We start from the raw sequence: 16,206 nt of genomic DNA, 5'->3' as shown, positions 1-16,206 counted from the left end.
TCTGGCTGGTCTAGTTGTTAACAAAACTGGCTCTGACAACGCTATTTAATAAGGAGCTACTTTGCCTCCAGGGATGGGAACAAGAAATATGGTGCCTTGACATGTGAAAGGCGAGTCCCGTTTGCTCTTTAACCATCTGCCGGTGAGCAAGAGAGACTTGTAGAAATGGTTTTGGCCCCGAGGGAGCTCGGTGCTCAGGCTGCTTGACCCCGTCATCCCCAGCCCACCCTGCCCAGGGGTGCTCGGGGGCTTCAGCGAGGCAGGTGGGGTGCTCTGACCTGATGATGAAGGCTCCTCTGGTCTCCAGGAGTTTCCGTTCACTGCTGAAGCGCTTCAGCAGGTTGATCATGAACTTGTAGAAGTAGGAGTTCATGGTGGGCGTGGAAGGTGAGCACTCCAAGCCTTTCGTACCTGAGGAGGCAGGGGAAGGAGAGAGCACATTAGAGTAGCTGGGGCCTCCTGCCAAAGCATTCTCAATCAGAGAGCAGGCACCCAAAATACGGCCAGAGCATTCAGCAGAGGAGGGTTACAGCATGAACAGACTTCCAAGACTCATGTAATCGCACCTGCTCAGTCTGAGTAGAGCCAGCCCTGTGGCAGCTCTCTCCATCCCAGAGGAAAACATCTTGTGGAGGTCCCAGCCATGCTGGACCAATGCCAAGCAGCATGAGGGGATGAAATGGGCTTCTTGGGAGATAGAATCATAGAATCACCAGGTTGGAAAAGACCCACCAGATCATCGAGTCCAACCATTCCCATCAATCACTAAACCATGTCCCTCAGCACCTCATCCACCCGTCCTTTAAACACCTCCAGGGAAGGTGACTCAACCACCTCCCTGGGCAGCCTCTGCCAGTGCCCAATGACTCTTTCTGTGAAATATTTTTTCCTAATGTTCAGCCTGAACCTTCCCTGGCGGAGCTTGAGGCCATTCCCTCTCATCCTGTCCCCTGTCACTTGGGAGAAGAGCCCAGCTCCCTCTTCTCCACACCCTCCTTTCAGGTAGTTGTAGAGAGCAATGAGGTCCCAGAGGGCAATGATCATCCCAGAGCTGCTCAAACTCCAGTAGCTGATAGTAGAAGGGAGCACGAGGCTCTAGATAACAGGCAATACCGTCTCCTCGGATACGGCATGTACACTCATCCCCTAAACCAGCTCGCTTCTAGGTTGAAGAGCCTTTAATCCAGCCCCACATGCCACAGATGCCCAGAGCCCAGAGCGTGTGTAGCAGCCAACACACACATCCAGTCCTAGGTCACAGCACGGCCACCAGTTTATGCTCAGTGATGTGATTTCTCCTGAGCAGGAGCCACTTGATACAACAGCATCATGTACAATGTGCCCCATGGCTGGTGTGGAGGGGCACAAAGTGCTGGCCAAACCACCATTAGAGACTGTGCCAAAAAATGGGGTGGGTTTTTCTTTTGTTCTCTGTTTGCAAATTATGTTCATAACAAAAGCAGCTAAGGTTGGGGAAAGGGGACTGGGATGAAGGAGCAGCGGTCCCTCCAGCCTCGAGCATCCCTGCTTCTGGTACACCTGCCGGGTCAGGCCACAAACCCACTTAGTGCTTCTGCAGCAGGCACAGAAAGCACACGAGGCTTCTTTTCGAGGCAGCAGTTAGCACTGATCACATTTATAAGTCTTAAAGGCAGACATGTATGGCTATGGGGCATGATCCGAGCAAGGAGGGTCTGGGAAGTGCCCTAGCTGGAGGGACAGTGCGAAAGCAGGAGGATGGAAGCAGAGAGATGACAAGGAGAGATGGTGTGCTTAGAAGAGTTTAGATTTGCTCCGACACACCCAGACCCAACGCGCTTTCGGGCTTGCAAGGCTCTTCTCGGTTTTCTCTTTACAGGTATGGTGAAGGCACACAGCTCACAGCCTCTGCCAAGCATCCAGCAGCTCCCTCCACACCTCTCAGGGCCATAAATTCACTCCTGCTGGGCTCCCATTGCTCACTTAACAGCAAACGGTGCTCCAGGGTGGAAGGTGCAGGGGCTGCTGCCACACGTGGCTCTTGCTGCTGAAGCATCTGCTTGGTAAGATGCCCTAACTCAGTCTGAGACTGTTTGCAGGGTGGGTAGCCAGGGCAGGCTGGCAAAGGGCTACACAGAGAGCTCAGGGTACGCAGAGCATCAAGAGAAAATATCCCTTCAAACCTACAAGCGCAGGGTGCTGCCAGGTAAAGATTGCTTTTCCCACAGAGGAACTACAGGGCAGATGGTTTATTTAACAGGACGGCGCTCAAAGCAAATGTTTGGAGAGAGGGTTTTAAAGGTGACTTTGCAACAAGGGGAGCTGTCTCCCTCAGCTTCTCCCATGGAAAGCCTGTGTCTAACCCTGCTAAAGTGGGAAGGAGCACACATGGGGTGCCCCAAGGTTATTTCCTCCATCCTGAGAACAGCCACTATTTCCATCAGATTGTCGAAGCAAACCTGAAGAGTTTGATTTATGTATGTTGTCTGCTTCTACCGAGACTCAGCAGAGCATGGAGCAGCCAATTAAAGATACAATCAAGCTGCCAAAGCACAGGAAAGCTAATGGAAAAGCCACTGGGCTGTTTCCCACCCTGTCCGTCCTGATGTTACACAGAAATGCAGACGGGGGCTTAGCCAGGGCAGCTCCCTTAGGCTTGGAAAAAGGAAAATGAAATATGAGGTCATCTGGACCAGAACTTGGCATCTTCTCCCCACCAGAGTCATGTGTTCACCCTGCCTTGGTGTATCTGAAACCCCAAACCAGGCTTTGAAGCAGACGCCTGCCAGAGCACAAGTGTTTGCTGTGGCATCGTGTTTCCCCTCAACTGCAGGGAAGATGATCTGGGTAAAAAAAAATAATAGGATCTAGCTGAGCTGATGAGCTCCAAAACAAAGGTGTGTTTGTTTGAAGGCAGCGAGAATCTAGCGTGAAAACACAGCCGTGCCCCATGTGCCGTCACTACAGCTGCTCAGCACTGCTCAGAAGGGGGCTGAGAATAAACACGGGCTGCACAAGGCGACATGGGGCAGCTCCGTCTTCCCACCACACCTGCCCATGGCTCAGCCTCACACCTCCCAGCCCACACCACAGGCAGAGCCTGAAAGGCAAGCATTGCTGTTTTTTTCCTGGTGCTGAGGGTGGGGAGGGGAAGAGCAGATGGAAACAGTCTTTCAAACCTGAAAAAGTAGTATTTTTGCCCATTTTGTCAGCAGTGCCAAGGTGTCCAAACCAGAGCCGTACTGCAACCCAAGAGCTAGCAGCAGGCTAGCAGGCATCACACCTTCGTGCCCACCACGGATACCTCAGCAGTGTAGCTTGTCCAGAACAAGGTCTGATCTTATGAGTTTCTCCCTTCTCAAGACCCCAAAAATTGTCTCTCTGACATCTCTGACATCTCCACAGCATCAAGAAGGTAACTGCTGTGAGGGCTGGTCTCTCTTGGCAGAAACACGGGCTCTCACCCAGTACCTGAAGCTCTTCTGTCACTCCCTCCGCACGGCAAAGCCAGCTTCGTACCTTACCATCTCCTCACCTGTCTTCCAGTGACAGCCCAAACCATTACACAGCCCAAAACACATCCCAGGAGAAAAATAGGAGGCAAGAGCAATTTTTCTCCTCCCTGAAAGGTTCAGTGCCCCTGTCACCGGGTTGCCAGCAATGACACACCCAGCATGAAATCCAGGAGCTGTGTGGCTGGGAACGACAGGGCAAGACAGACCACCCAGAAGCATCTCAGATCCACACTCCCGAAGAGGCGCATCTCCTGCGCTTCAGACTGAAGACTTGGAAGGATCCACTGGGTTAAGCTGTTCAAAAGTCAGAATTGCCTGGAAGATCAGATCCCAGCTGCGATCTGCAGGATTATCAACCTCCAGCCTGTGACCCTGCCATCTTCTTCCTCTGACTTGCTCTGACTGGGACAGAGATGGTGAAAACAAGTCTTATCCCTGCTTTTTAACAACAGGCAAGTGTGAGATGATGGTTTGCATGCTCTAAAGAACTTCATCATCCTTCGCCTCTGGGAGCATTCAGGCCGGACTCAGAAGGGATCATTTCTCCATCCCTTGCCCACCTGGCACCCAGCAGCTACTCCTGTGTCCCTACGGAAGGTTTCCAGGCACGGCACACTGTGCCAGAGTGCTCTCCAGGGGTAACGTCGCAGGGTGAGAAACCAGTGGGCGTGAGTCTCCCAGGCTGTAAAAGACTCAACCAAAATCTCAGCTGGAGTTTAGAAGGGCCATAGTTCTTCCAAGCAGGGCAAAACACTTCTCTTGCAAAGCCTCCCAGCCCTCCAAACTTTCTGTTTGCTCTGTGTTTACAGGATATCTAGGAAACGGCTGGCACCTTGTTTGCCACTGTGTGACCCTTCCTGGAGTAGCCTGGAGCTCAGCTCGCTGCCCCGTGGGTTACGGCTCAGCACGGCGGCATCCCCGGCTCGAGAGAACCGTAGGAGCAGCTTGTCAAGTGTTTCGATGAAGCATGAGAGACAAGCAGAGAGAAGTGTTATGGAAACTGTGGCTTAATTAATTGACGCTTACACCTCTCCCCCTTTCCCCGAAGCGAGACTTTGCAGATCCGTAACCTGCCAGATCGGCTGTTAACACACCCGGCGTGGGGCTAGTGGCGCGCCACGGCTCTGCTGCCTATTCTTTATTTCTGGCTTAGAGGAGGGAGCTGGAAGAATAAAGATCCCTGCTCAGAGGAAGGATGAAACTCAGCCCAGATATCAGCTGTAATGGGAACAAGTGGGAATTTTTGGTCCCCAGGAACATCCGAGCAGTAAAGCAAGAGCTGGTAGAAACAGCCTGGAAAAGGCACGTGGAAACAGCAGCTCCGTGGCCAAAATGAGTTCACCAAGTCCAGCCAGCCCAGACCATTCTCAGTGACTACAGCATCATAGAATCATAGAATCACCAGGTTGGAAGAGACCCACCGGATCATCGAGTCCAACCATTCCCATCAGTCACTAAACCATGTCCCTCAGCGCCTCATCCACCCGTCTCTTAAACACCTCCAGGGAAGGGGACTCAACCCCCTCCCTGGGCAGCCTCTGCCAGTGCCCAATGACCCTTTCCGTGAAAATTTTTTTCCTAGCGTCCAGCCTAAATCTCCCCTGGTGGAGCTTGAGGCCATTCCCTCTCGTCCTGTCCCGTCACTTGGGAGAAGAGCTCAGCTCTCTCCTCTCCACAACCTCCTTTCAGGTAGTTGTAGAGAGCAATGAGGTCTCCCCTCAGCCTCCTCTTCTCCAGGCTAAACACCCCCAGCTCTCTCAGCCGTTCATCCTGCATCCTGGGATGCTGGGCTAACAGACCCTTTCCCAAGGCAAGCGTTCCAGCCTGTGGTGGAGCGAGGGACAGGAGTGGGCTCCTCACACCACCCAAGCCAGCACCAGCAGCTGTCCCCCCAGCCCAGGGGTGTCGCCTCAAGCAGAGCATGGCGATTGCCTGCCGAAACCCCCATGCATCCCCCAGCGCTCGCTGACAGTTTGCGCCATTCCCATCGCTCACACAGCCCCGCTATAAATCAACCGTGACAGGCAATTAGGTATCTGTATTAAGGCCCTTATAAATATATATTGTATAGCAGCCTGGAACATTCGGACCGTCTGGCTGCTTGGGCTGAGCCATCTCGAGACCCACGGTGGCCAAGGTGTCCCCACATCGCTCTGGGGGGGCCTGGCAGACTCCAACATGAACTTGGCTTTCCCGACTCCAGCCACAAAGCGCTGATCTTCACCCTGCCAGAAAACGCAACTTCTACTAATTCACTATAATTGGTTTCAAACTGGTCTTAATTAAAACCAGTGCGGACTTGCTTAACTCCATTTAAACCAAATTTAAATAAGATTGGACCAGAATTGATTCCTTTCCGAAGCAAGCTAAAGCTGGGTAAGCTGGTTAAAGAGTATCCACAAGGGCATTTGCGGCGGTTTAGCTAAAATGATTTACCGCAATCTCTAACTGAAGCAATTTCAGCTTGGATATAGGGAGGGTGAGCTAAGAGCTGGCGGGGCTGAGCATCCTTCCCACCCGAGTGCCGTCCCTGGGGTATCACGTTTCCCGGGAGCGGTTGGGATAAAGCTGTCAGCAGGCAGAGCTGGTCGGTGAGCCCGTGACCCACGCGGGGCTCAACTCGAGCATCGTCGGTGTGGGATTCGGAGCTGCCAGATGGTGCTCGGCAAAACCCCGGGCGGTGACGTGGGAATCCGTGTGGCATCTCCCCCCCGCCCGGCAGCCTTCCCCAGGATGTTTTGAATTGCAGCTTTTTGCAAACACAGAGCGGCGAAGCCTCACAGAATGGGATAAAAATAGAGCCGTAGAAAAGGCAAATCCTTCCCCCAACCCCCCAAAAACCCGGCGCAGGGCGTAGCTGGAAACAGATGCGAACGTGTCAGCAGCTCAGCTGAGCTCTGCAAAACCTCCGCTCTCCCCTCTCCAGAGCACAGGATGCTGCTGAGGAAATAAAATCACCGAAATCATGGACCATACGGTCACAGGCTGTGCTCAGCAGGCCAGCCCGGGCACACGGATGCTTCTCCCCTTCCTACCTGGCTAGAGAGCCCTGGTTTTACAATTCCCAAGACTTCAGCATCTCACCAGAAAGGGGGTGCCCAGATGCGCTGGGGTATGTATTTGATGCCAAATGAGGCTTTTGCTGCACCGATCCCCCCACTCCCATGCAGCGTCTGTGCTTGTGCCTTCCTAGAAGGAAGCAGCAGGCAAGGACGATGCCGATGGGTTTCCTAAGAAGGCTGGCAGTCCACTACTGGCTCATTTTAGCTTGTTAAGGTAAATGAATAAGCAAAAATGCAGCTGTGGTATAGCTGAGGCAATGCAGAGGACACTCAGCATAGCCGCAAAACCAGGAGCGTTTAAGCTTAGGGGTGAGTTTAGAGAAGGTTGAGGGTGCTGCACGGAAAGGTGGAGTGTACAGAAGATAACCTGCAAGCAGGAATGAACAGCAATGCACTTTGCCAGGTGATTTCTGCACCAGGATTCCTTGGGGAAACCCAGGCAGCCCAGCAAAATAACTACACAGGGGGTGATCCTATCTACACCATCAACTTCTCTCATGTCAGCCTCTGCAGACCAGTAATTCCGGCTTCTATTTGGGAATTACCCAACCTTTCCAGGCAGCCACGTGCTGTAACCATTTCAGGAGGAACTGATACCTGAAGGCAAGTCAGGTGAGTTACAGTTCCAGTCAGGACGGTCTCTCTTGGTGCTTTCCATGACATCCCAGCGCTGCTGTGGCAGAGCATGCAGGAAATGAAACAAATCACCCTTCTAACTCCTCTCCTCTCCAAAAGGCGGAGCAGCATGTTTGAAAGCCAACCCTTTTGCACAGCTCCATGCCAGCAGGGAAAATGGCAGAGCCACCAACCATCAGGAACCAGAGCACTGAGCTCGGAGTACTCAGGAGCTCTCCTCTGTTGCTTGCTCGGCTCCCCTGCTCCCTGCTGGGCTTGCGAAAGCTGCTGGAAACTGGCTTCTTCTAGAGCAAGCAGCTCATTGTGCAACTTCAGCTGCCTCCTTGCCCTCTGAGGAGAGGATGGCCCCAAGTTGTGATCTTTAGATTTCTTTATCAAAAGAGAGGTGAAGCACTGGCAGAGGCTGCCCAGGGAAGCGGTGGAGTCTCCATCCCTGGAGGGGTTCAAAGAGTGTGTGGACACGGCAATTAAGGACGTGGTTCAGCAGGCATGGTGGTGTTGGGCTGACAGTTGGATTGGATGAGCTTAGAGGACTTTTCCAACCTTAATGATTCCATGATTCTAGGGTGAGTATGGAGGGGTTTCCCCTTTCATCCTTTCCAGTTTAGTAAACCTGACCCACCTGACAAGAAGCCAGCTTTTCTTTCCTACCTTTCACAGACCCCCTGCACCCTACAGACTCTTGTCCAGTGCTTTCAGAGGCTGCTTTAACATTTTCCAGACCATGTGGAGGTGGGACCTTGTCCTACATCACGATCCCTGCAGACCTATGATTACACAAACAAAGCAACAGACAAGTGAAGGGAGTGGTTCAACCCTCTGCGAACACAATCCCTTAAAAAGACATTGATAGGAAACCTCCATCACAGGACATCCCAAGTTCGGTGCAGGCTCTGGAGCGTTGCACGTCCTCCAGTGGGACATAGCAAGTCTGAACTCAACATCTATGTTCCTCAAGGACTTTTATGAGCCTCCTCTGGAGCGATCCATCGATTTCTGGGATATGCACAGACTGCTGGTGGGAACCAATGACCTCAGACATATTAGTGCATCCGTGTAAGGAGTCAGCCTTCCAGTAAACATCCTATAACGTGAGCGCACGCCACTGTCCACCCCACCTCTGGCAGGAAGCCAGGCAGCAGAGACCGGACCAAGCCAGAGAGGAAAGCATCTCCTGTGAAACAAAGGGTCGTAACTGCTTCTCCTTACAAAGCTGTGGAGAAAGGAAGGAAGAGATGTGTGCAAGAGCTACTCTGTACAAGGTAGCAGATGGTATCAGCATTCGTTTGGAGGAGGATTTCTCCTCCCATGCAGAGCTGAACCGGAGACTAGGCTGGAGGGCTTGCACTTACGCTGTTACAGAATAATGGAATGCTTTGGGCTGGAAGGCACCTTTACAGGTCATCCAGTCCACTCTCCCTGCAATGAGCAGGGACATCTTCAACTCTCGTCAGCTTGCTCAGAGCCCCACCCAAGCTGACTGAATGTTTCCAGGATGGGGCTTCTACCCCCTCTCTGGGCAACCTGTGCCGGTGCCTCGCCACTCTCATCGTGGTGAAAATTTTTTCTTAAAGCCTGAAAAGTCTGAGTCTACCTTCTGAGTTTAAAACCATTACTCCTTGTACTGTCACTGCAGGCTCTACTAAATGTCTGTCTCCATCTTTCTTTAGGCCCCCTTTAGGCTGTAAAAGGCCGTGATATAGTCTCTCCGGAGCCTTCTCTTCTCCAGGCTGAAGAACCCCAAGTCTCTCAGTCTGTCCTCATAAGGAAGGTGCTCCAGCCCTTGGATCACCTTCATGGCCTCCTCTGGACCTGCTCCAACAGGTCCACGTCCTTCCTGTGTTGAGGGTTCCAGAGCTGGACAAAATACTGCAGAGGTATCTTGCCAGAGAGGAGTAGAGTGGCAGAATCCACTCCCTCGACCTGCTGGCCTCAGTGACAACCACTCTGGGTCACCTGCAACTTGTCCCAACTTCTACATGGTTGGAAAAACACTCTCAAAGCAAAGCAGGCAGCTGGATTCCCATTGTACAAACCTTTCGGGTGCTTGCACCATCACCCCAAGGAGCAGGCAGCTCTTGGGCACAGCCCTGCAGAGCTTGTCCCTGAAAAGTGGGCACAAGATAACCAAGGGCAGATCCACGTAGGTCAGCGGCCAGACGGCCTCTCCCAGGGCAGCCGGAGCAGGTCAGGAGGAGGGATGCCGGGTCTCCCAGGCGGTGCTGGGCTGGCCCCAGCTCATTGTGTTTGGAGAAGGCGTCGAGGGCAGCTGACCTTACGTAACTGGAGAACAAAGCGGCTAAATAAAAACTGTAGCTGGGAACGGGCTGCGGAAGTGGGACACGGCTTTCCTGACTAATCAACGAGCATCTGAAGGAAACCGAACTCAATGGCAGGGAAACAACTGCATAAACACATCCCGAGGGAAGAAAGGGAGCAAGAGGAAGCTGGGCAAATACCAGGGGGGCACCGGCCCCTTCCGCCTCCATCCTGCCCTCGCCGCTTAGATGGCAAAGCCTGGAGCGTGGGCATGGAGAGCGCAGCACGGAAACCTGCTGCGAGCTCAAGGGTTTCAAGGGTACCTGTGCTCTTTTACCTGAAAAGCCATCAACTGCACACTCTGACGATCCTAAGGGGTAGGAGAGGAGCAGACCTGAGATGGCTCAGCTCTCCTCTCACTGCCAGCTCCGATGGCATCGTTGTTTAAAGTGTGACAAAACAGAGTGATTTAACCCTGGGGAGAAGCGCTGGTGCCCTGCCTCTTCCCCTCCAATGCTGCAATAACTCCCAGCACTGAGAAAGCGCTGCCCGTGCCGGGGTGTGCTAGTTAGGGAGGTGTGCTTAGGCAATGCTCCCATACGTTCCAGTACAAAACCAGTGGCCCCAGAAGGGGTAGAGCCTCTCTTCAGTGCCAACAGCTCACGGCTTCGGCCTGGGAAAGGCTGTACTCACAAACACATCAGTCTGCAGGGCAGAGGCAGGTTCACTCGCTCCCACCCTACATCAGTACCCTGGGACCATAGGGATTCCTACTAGCCATCCTCCCACTCCAAAAATAGACCCCCAAACAGCTCTCTGACAAGGAGAGACTTTTCCAAGAACCTCCACTTTTCCAGGCATAATCCAGGAGGGTCCTGGCCCAGCTGTGACCCTTCATTTCCCCACAAACCAGAACTCAGCAGCCGATCCACTCTCAGCCCTGGGTGGTCAGAGCTAGACGGGACCAGGGCCATGTCCCTCTGTGTGGAACATCTCAGACCAATGATCCTTTTCCTCTTCCCCAGAAGCATCTGCCTTTGGGTGAAAGCCAATCACCCTGCAAAGCTCAGCCTCAAATAAATTTCCAAAGAAACCATTTTCTAGCGCACTACAAGGAAGAGGAAAGTAGGTGAGGAAGCCAGACTCCATTAGGACCTGCGTGGGGGCAGGTTACCCCACGCTGGGGCAACGGGAGCTCTGGCTCCAGCAGATCTGCTCAACGTGTGGAGAGCCAGACTCTTTTCAAACGTTACACTTAAATAAGTGAAGCCAAGTTGCTCTTCCAAATAGCTAACAGGGGCCACGGCAGCTGTTAGGATCAACGCCATTCAGCCTGCTATTTTTAGACCATCCACAAGGAAGGAAACCTCAGACAACCATCAGCGTGAGCTGAACTGCAGCTCCTCGGCTGCTTGGCCAGCGTTGCAGGAGCTGCTCCACCCAGGCGGTCTCGCTTCTGACACTGGGAGGATGGATGAGACTCACAGAGGGCTTGGGAAGGTCGCCAGCATCGCACCCCTCCATCACAGAGCCTGGCTGCGGCTGCCAGACAGGTACATCTGCAAAAAAACCCACCCCAACGACCCAAAACCTGAGCCAGTTGCTGGTGTGGACTTTTCAAAGCCAGGGGAGGGGCAAGTGATCTGAGATCTTCCGAGAAAACAAAGCCCAGGGAGCAAAACAAGAAGCCTCCCTCTCCAGTGGTGATTTTTGCCCTGTGGCCACATTCCGTGTGGGGAGAGGCAGCCTTGGCTCATCTGCACTTGGGCTGCGATCCAAAGCTGCCGTGAAACGTGCTTTTGGCCAGGACGACCTGGCCTGGGGAGTACAACAGGGAGGCCCTTAAATAGCAGCAGCAGAGGCAAAGGGGCAGCCAAGCAACTATAAAGGATGAGCCACAGACAAGGGAAGGTGGAAAAAACTTCCTGATGTGCCAGGATGATTAATGAAAGGCTTTTTTTTTTTTTTATCCTCGTCTCTTTGTCTCTCTTCTGAGCTCTTACCCGACACTCAGAGCACCGTAGCAGTTCACAGTCAACCTGGGCACACACTGACCCTCTGCAGATCCATCTATGGTCTGGACACCTGGGCTTGCAGCCAGCATTGCATCCTGAGCTGCTTTTAGAAGCTCTGAAAACTTCTACAAGATAGAAAAGGCTGGTACCCAAGGTCCCATGAAAAATAGAATAATAATGACTTCCCTCCACAGAGGCTTCTGCAGCATCCTGGTGCTAAACAGAGACCCGAAGCCCCAAAAATGAGCTAAAGCAAAGAGCAATAAACATAAAAGCAGTGCCCTGGTCTGTGCCACAACACACTCGATCCTCAAGCGATGCCAGGAGGGGATGGAGGTGGTTGAGTCACCTTCCCTGGAGGTGTTTAAGGGTCGGGTGGATGAGGTGCTGAGGGACATGGTTTAGTGATTGATAGGAACGGTTGGACTCGATGATCCGGTGGGTCTTTTCCAATCTGGTGATTCTACAATTCTACATATGACTGTGAGAGAGGCTTCTCCTTCTGCCTGAGTAAATCTGATCAGTGCCATTGAGCATTGAGTGAGACCAGGCAGCAGGGACGCATGGAGCTGTGGCATGGGGGGGCACTCACCGGAGGAGCTCAGCTGGCTGGCCCTGCCGGGGACGTGAAGCTCCACGGGGCTGGGTCGTGCATCAGATCCATCAGAAGGACCGTGACCCTCCGTCTGTCCTGCGGGGGAAGAAGCGATCTCAGCCAACACTTCCAGGTCCTTCAAAATAACCTGTGGAGAGAGGGACAGCACGGTGTGAGCACGCACAGGGGCGGAGGAAGACGGTGGGGTGAGCTTTCCTTTCCAAAACCATGGCTGGAGAGAGCGAGACGGAAAGCAAACAGCAAATCCTGGTGCATTAAGAAAGGCACAGGCTACCTATAAAGTTCAAGGTGGAGATGTCAAATGATTGCAGAGGGGATGGGCAGGAAAGAGAAAAGATGAGAAAAAAAACACTTTCTGCTCTATGAGTCCCAAGGGAACACGTGAAATTAAACCAAATTTATGCAGCCAGGAGGAGGGCTTGCTTCTCTACAACTACCTAAAAGGAAGTTGTGGAGTGGAGGGAGCTGGGCTCTTCTCCCAAGTGACGGGGGACAGGAAGAGAGGGAATGGCCTCAAGCTCCACCAGGGGAGGTTCAGGCTGGACGTTAGGAAAAAATATTTCACGGAAAGGGTCATTGGGCACTGGAACAGGCTGCCCAGGGAGGGGGTTGAGTCACCTTCCCTGAAGGTGTTTAAGGGACGGGTGGACGAGGTGCTGAGGGACACGGTTTAGTGTTTGGTAGGAACGGTTGGACTCGGTGATCCGGTGGGTCTCTTCCAACCTGGTGATTCTATGATTCTCCTTCTTCCCACCTCTGGGAAGTTTAGGTTTTGCTTCCCTACTCCCGTTCATGACCACAGCCAGCCCCAGCAAGAGCACAGGGATGTTCTCAGGGGCAAACACCAGCCTGGCCTCCCCGCAGGGCAGCATCCAAGAGCAGGCTCGTCTGCCTGTGCTCAGAACATTGAAGCAGAGCTACCATTCAGATTTCGTAGCTTTTTCCTTCCAGAAACTGCCAAATTAGTCTATATATAGTATTTCTGGAGAAGTTATTAAAGGGTGGGTATTTTTTTGTCCTCAACCCTTCTCATGTCTCAGGCTATTTTGGGTCCCCCTTCATTCAGATGTCCTTGGGTCTGGATGTTTCATCAGACGTCCCTCATGCTCTGAGCAGAAAGGCTGCCAAGAAGGGACGATGGCTACACTGAAGCCATCAGCACCCAGCACAGCACATCCCTAGCTACCCCTTGCCCATCAGCACAGTATCCCTGGCTTTCCACATGTTCTCACAAGGCATCTTCTTCAAGAGCTACAGTCGTATGGGTGTTTTAGCTTCTGAGCTATGAAAAAAAACTTAACACAGATAAAGCCAATTATGTCTTTTTTTTGATTGTGTAGAACTAGAAAATACAACCCCTGAAAATTAGAGGAGCTCCAGACTTTTCTGTTGCAGATATCTTAACTTGGGGTGGTTTTTTTCATATTCAGGGCTGATTTTTAAGCCCCCAGCAGCCTTTGAGCAGGCAGTGCTGTGTCCAGGCTTCGGTGCAGAGCCAGCTGTAGGGAAGCAGTCTGTTGTGGGCACCACGCGAGGCTCCAGCACACTTGGGAATATCCTGTGTCTATAAACATGATTAAGTCCCAGCCTGCGGCTCCCCTGGGAATGAAAAAAACTAAGATGAAAACAACTTGTGCAATGAGGAGCTATGATGCTGCTGTCCCTGAAGAACACGGCACCTCCATGATGCTGTCAAGGACGCGACTTCATTGCCATCATGGGACATCACTGCCACCGCCAGCCTTCATCTTCGTCCAGGAAGCGATGCTACAGTCCTTGGCAGAGGAATGACCTTGTTCCTCCCTGTCTGCCTGGCTTTGCAGGGCTTTTAAGCATCAGTGGCTCAGCTAAAGCAACACTGATGGTGTTTTGTTTCATGCAGACGATGCCCCTGAGCAGAGCAGCATAGAGCTCATGACGCCTGGTCTCCTGGAGCCCTGTGTAGGTTCTCTAGTAGCTGAAAGGAGGTTGTGGAGAGCAGGGAGCTGGGCTCTTCTCCCAAGTGACAGGGGACAGGACGAGAGGGAATGGCCTCAAGCTGCGCCAGGGGAGGTTTAGGCTGGACATTAGGAAAAAATTTTTCACCTTCCCTGGAGGTGTTTAAGGGACGGGTGGACGAGGTGCTGAGGGACATGGTTTAGTGATTGATAGGAATGGGTGGACTCGATGACCTGGTGGGTCTTTTCCAACCTGGTGATTCTATGATTTTATAATCACACCATTCAGTTGAACCTGCAGCCTTCAAGCCAGGGAAGGCACTAATTTGGGTCCCAAGCTCTCACAGCTGGGGAAAAAACACCCATGGAAGGTTTCCAGGTCTCACTGTCTTTGGCTAAACCTGGCAAAGAGACTCAGGGCTTGGACACCAGGGCTGGCAGGCAGGTGAGAGCTGGGACTGCTGTTCAGGCTACTGATTTTGCTGAACCCAGCACATGTGCCATCACAACCAGGATGATATAACCTACCGTGCCAAGGCCATATCAACACACGGCTGATGTACCGCACAAACCAGCTGCCCTCGACTGCCACCCTGCTGGATTTGCTGCTGCCACGGCTCCCCCCTAGAGCCCACCCATCCCGGCAACCACTCAGGCTATCATCCAAGCGTAGACTGCACCAGCAGCTCCCACAGCAACAGGAAACAGGACTAAGACTGTGGGATGGGCAAAAATCACCCCTGCTGTCTCTCAAAGCATTTAGAGTCACGTCTCATCCTGTGAGGCTGGATCCTGAATCCCACTTCCAGAGTAGTGGACCAAGCCCCATCTCTGAGATGTGGCTTGGGATGCTCTGGCCAGCAGCAACCAGCACTGCCAAGGGCATGACGGGACCTCTTGACCTTTGGGAAAGTTGAGAGCTCGCCCAAGCCAGCCACACAGGTCACAGGCAGAAGGTGACAAAACCCAGCACGGACTGGATTTTATAAGTGAAAAAAATGGAGGAAATAAGAAACAGGAGCACGAGCACCTGGAGGAAGAGGAGCAGGCGGCTGCAAAGACTCAGGGTTTCCCAGGCGTGGGAAAGCGGGAGGGAGCTTCAGCTCCTGCTGCTTCTTCTCTGCACGCTCCGGAGCAGGTTCCCACTCGGGGACAGAGGAGAGCCAGGAGCGCTTGGTATGCGCTGCACATCCCTGCGCTAAGCAAAGCTGGAACCGGTGGCTGGCTTTGTGCGAGCGAGGAGGCTGTAAGAAAGCAATATCCTGCCATCACCATGGCAACGGGCTGGCTGCGCCAGGAGCGAGCTGGTCCCACCCGGCAGGAGCCAAGCGGCCATCGGACCCGGCAGTGCCAGGAGCACCAGGGCCAGAACCGTTCCCTGCTGCTGGGTGAGGGTGTGATCCCCAGGGCCAGCCCAAAGGAAGGGTCAACAAAGACTGTTTCCCAGCCCAGGAGGAATCTCTGTGAAGGTTTGAGTGGCAATGAGATGCTGGGAGGTGTCCCTGCTCTGGACAAGCTGGTTAGTGTGAATTGAAAGGAGCCGGGAATGCAGCATCATGATGGATGGAGAGACCTGGCCAGCACCACGAGCTGTTCCCAGCATGGAGACAACACGAAGCACAGAAGAGGGCGAGCTCCTTGCATGGCCTGGGGATGAGGAGAGGGTAATAAGATAGTTAAAAATAAGCCGTTATAAATAAGCAGCTATTCCTCCTCCCTTGGGAATAGACAAGATTTCTCCCCATATTGCCTCCAGAGCACGGATTTTGAGGGCACACGGAACTGTCGGTCTCTCTGCCTTCTCCAGATCTAGGTCAGGTTAATTTGCTGCTTGTTCTGGTTGAACGGAGATGAGACCAGCTCTGCCGGCAGCGGCGCAGGGGGAGAGCAGGGGAAAAGCAGCCCTTGAATGGTGCCTGGTGGATGGGATGCACGTCCTGCATGTGAAGCATCACCTTGATGCTCCTGGAGAAGACTTTACCTCTGGCTTAAACACTGGCAGGTTGCAGAGGAAGGGAGGTGACCCCAAATCTGCTGCAGAGCCCTGGGGAGCGAGATTGAGCACCCTGCAGCACATGCTGGTTAACAGACACCAGGCAGGCTGCAGCAGCAGCTCCTGGGGTGCACACGATGGCAAGGACAGGCACCAAGCTGAAGATGCTGGTCTTGCTAGCATTGATAGAAAAG

The 16,206-nt window shown here is 53.0% G+C and overlaps 1 protein-coding gene across 1 annotated transcript in view; it reads right to left on the bottom strand.

The window, feature by feature from the left end:
- The window catches only part of VAC14 (VAC14 component of PIKFYVE complex), a 70,703-nt gene that overhangs the window by 24,929 nt on the left and 29,568 nt on the right, over nt 1-16,206 (bottom strand). Inside the window, exons 13-14 of the mRNA XM_069868682.1 lie at nt 12,059-12,209; nt 279-411 (exon numbers count right to left, since the gene is read on the bottom strand). Of these exons, the coding sequence (XP_069724783.1) occupies nt 279-411; nt 12,059-12,209 (284 nt within the window). The remainder of the gene's footprint in view (nt 1-278; nt 412-12,058; nt 12,210-16,206) is intronic.

The sequence above is a fragment of the Phaenicophaeus curvirostris genome, chromosome 14, assembly GCF_032191515.1.
Source record: "Phaenicophaeus curvirostris isolate KB17595 chromosome 14, BPBGC_Pcur_1.0, whole genome shotgun sequence".
NCBI classification, from domain to species: Eukaryota; Metazoa; Chordata; class Aves; order Cuculiformes; family Cuculidae; genus Phaenicophaeus; species Phaenicophaeus curvirostris.
Note: the sequence above shows the minus strand (reverse complement) of the source record. Positions and strands in the feature narration are given on the sequence as shown.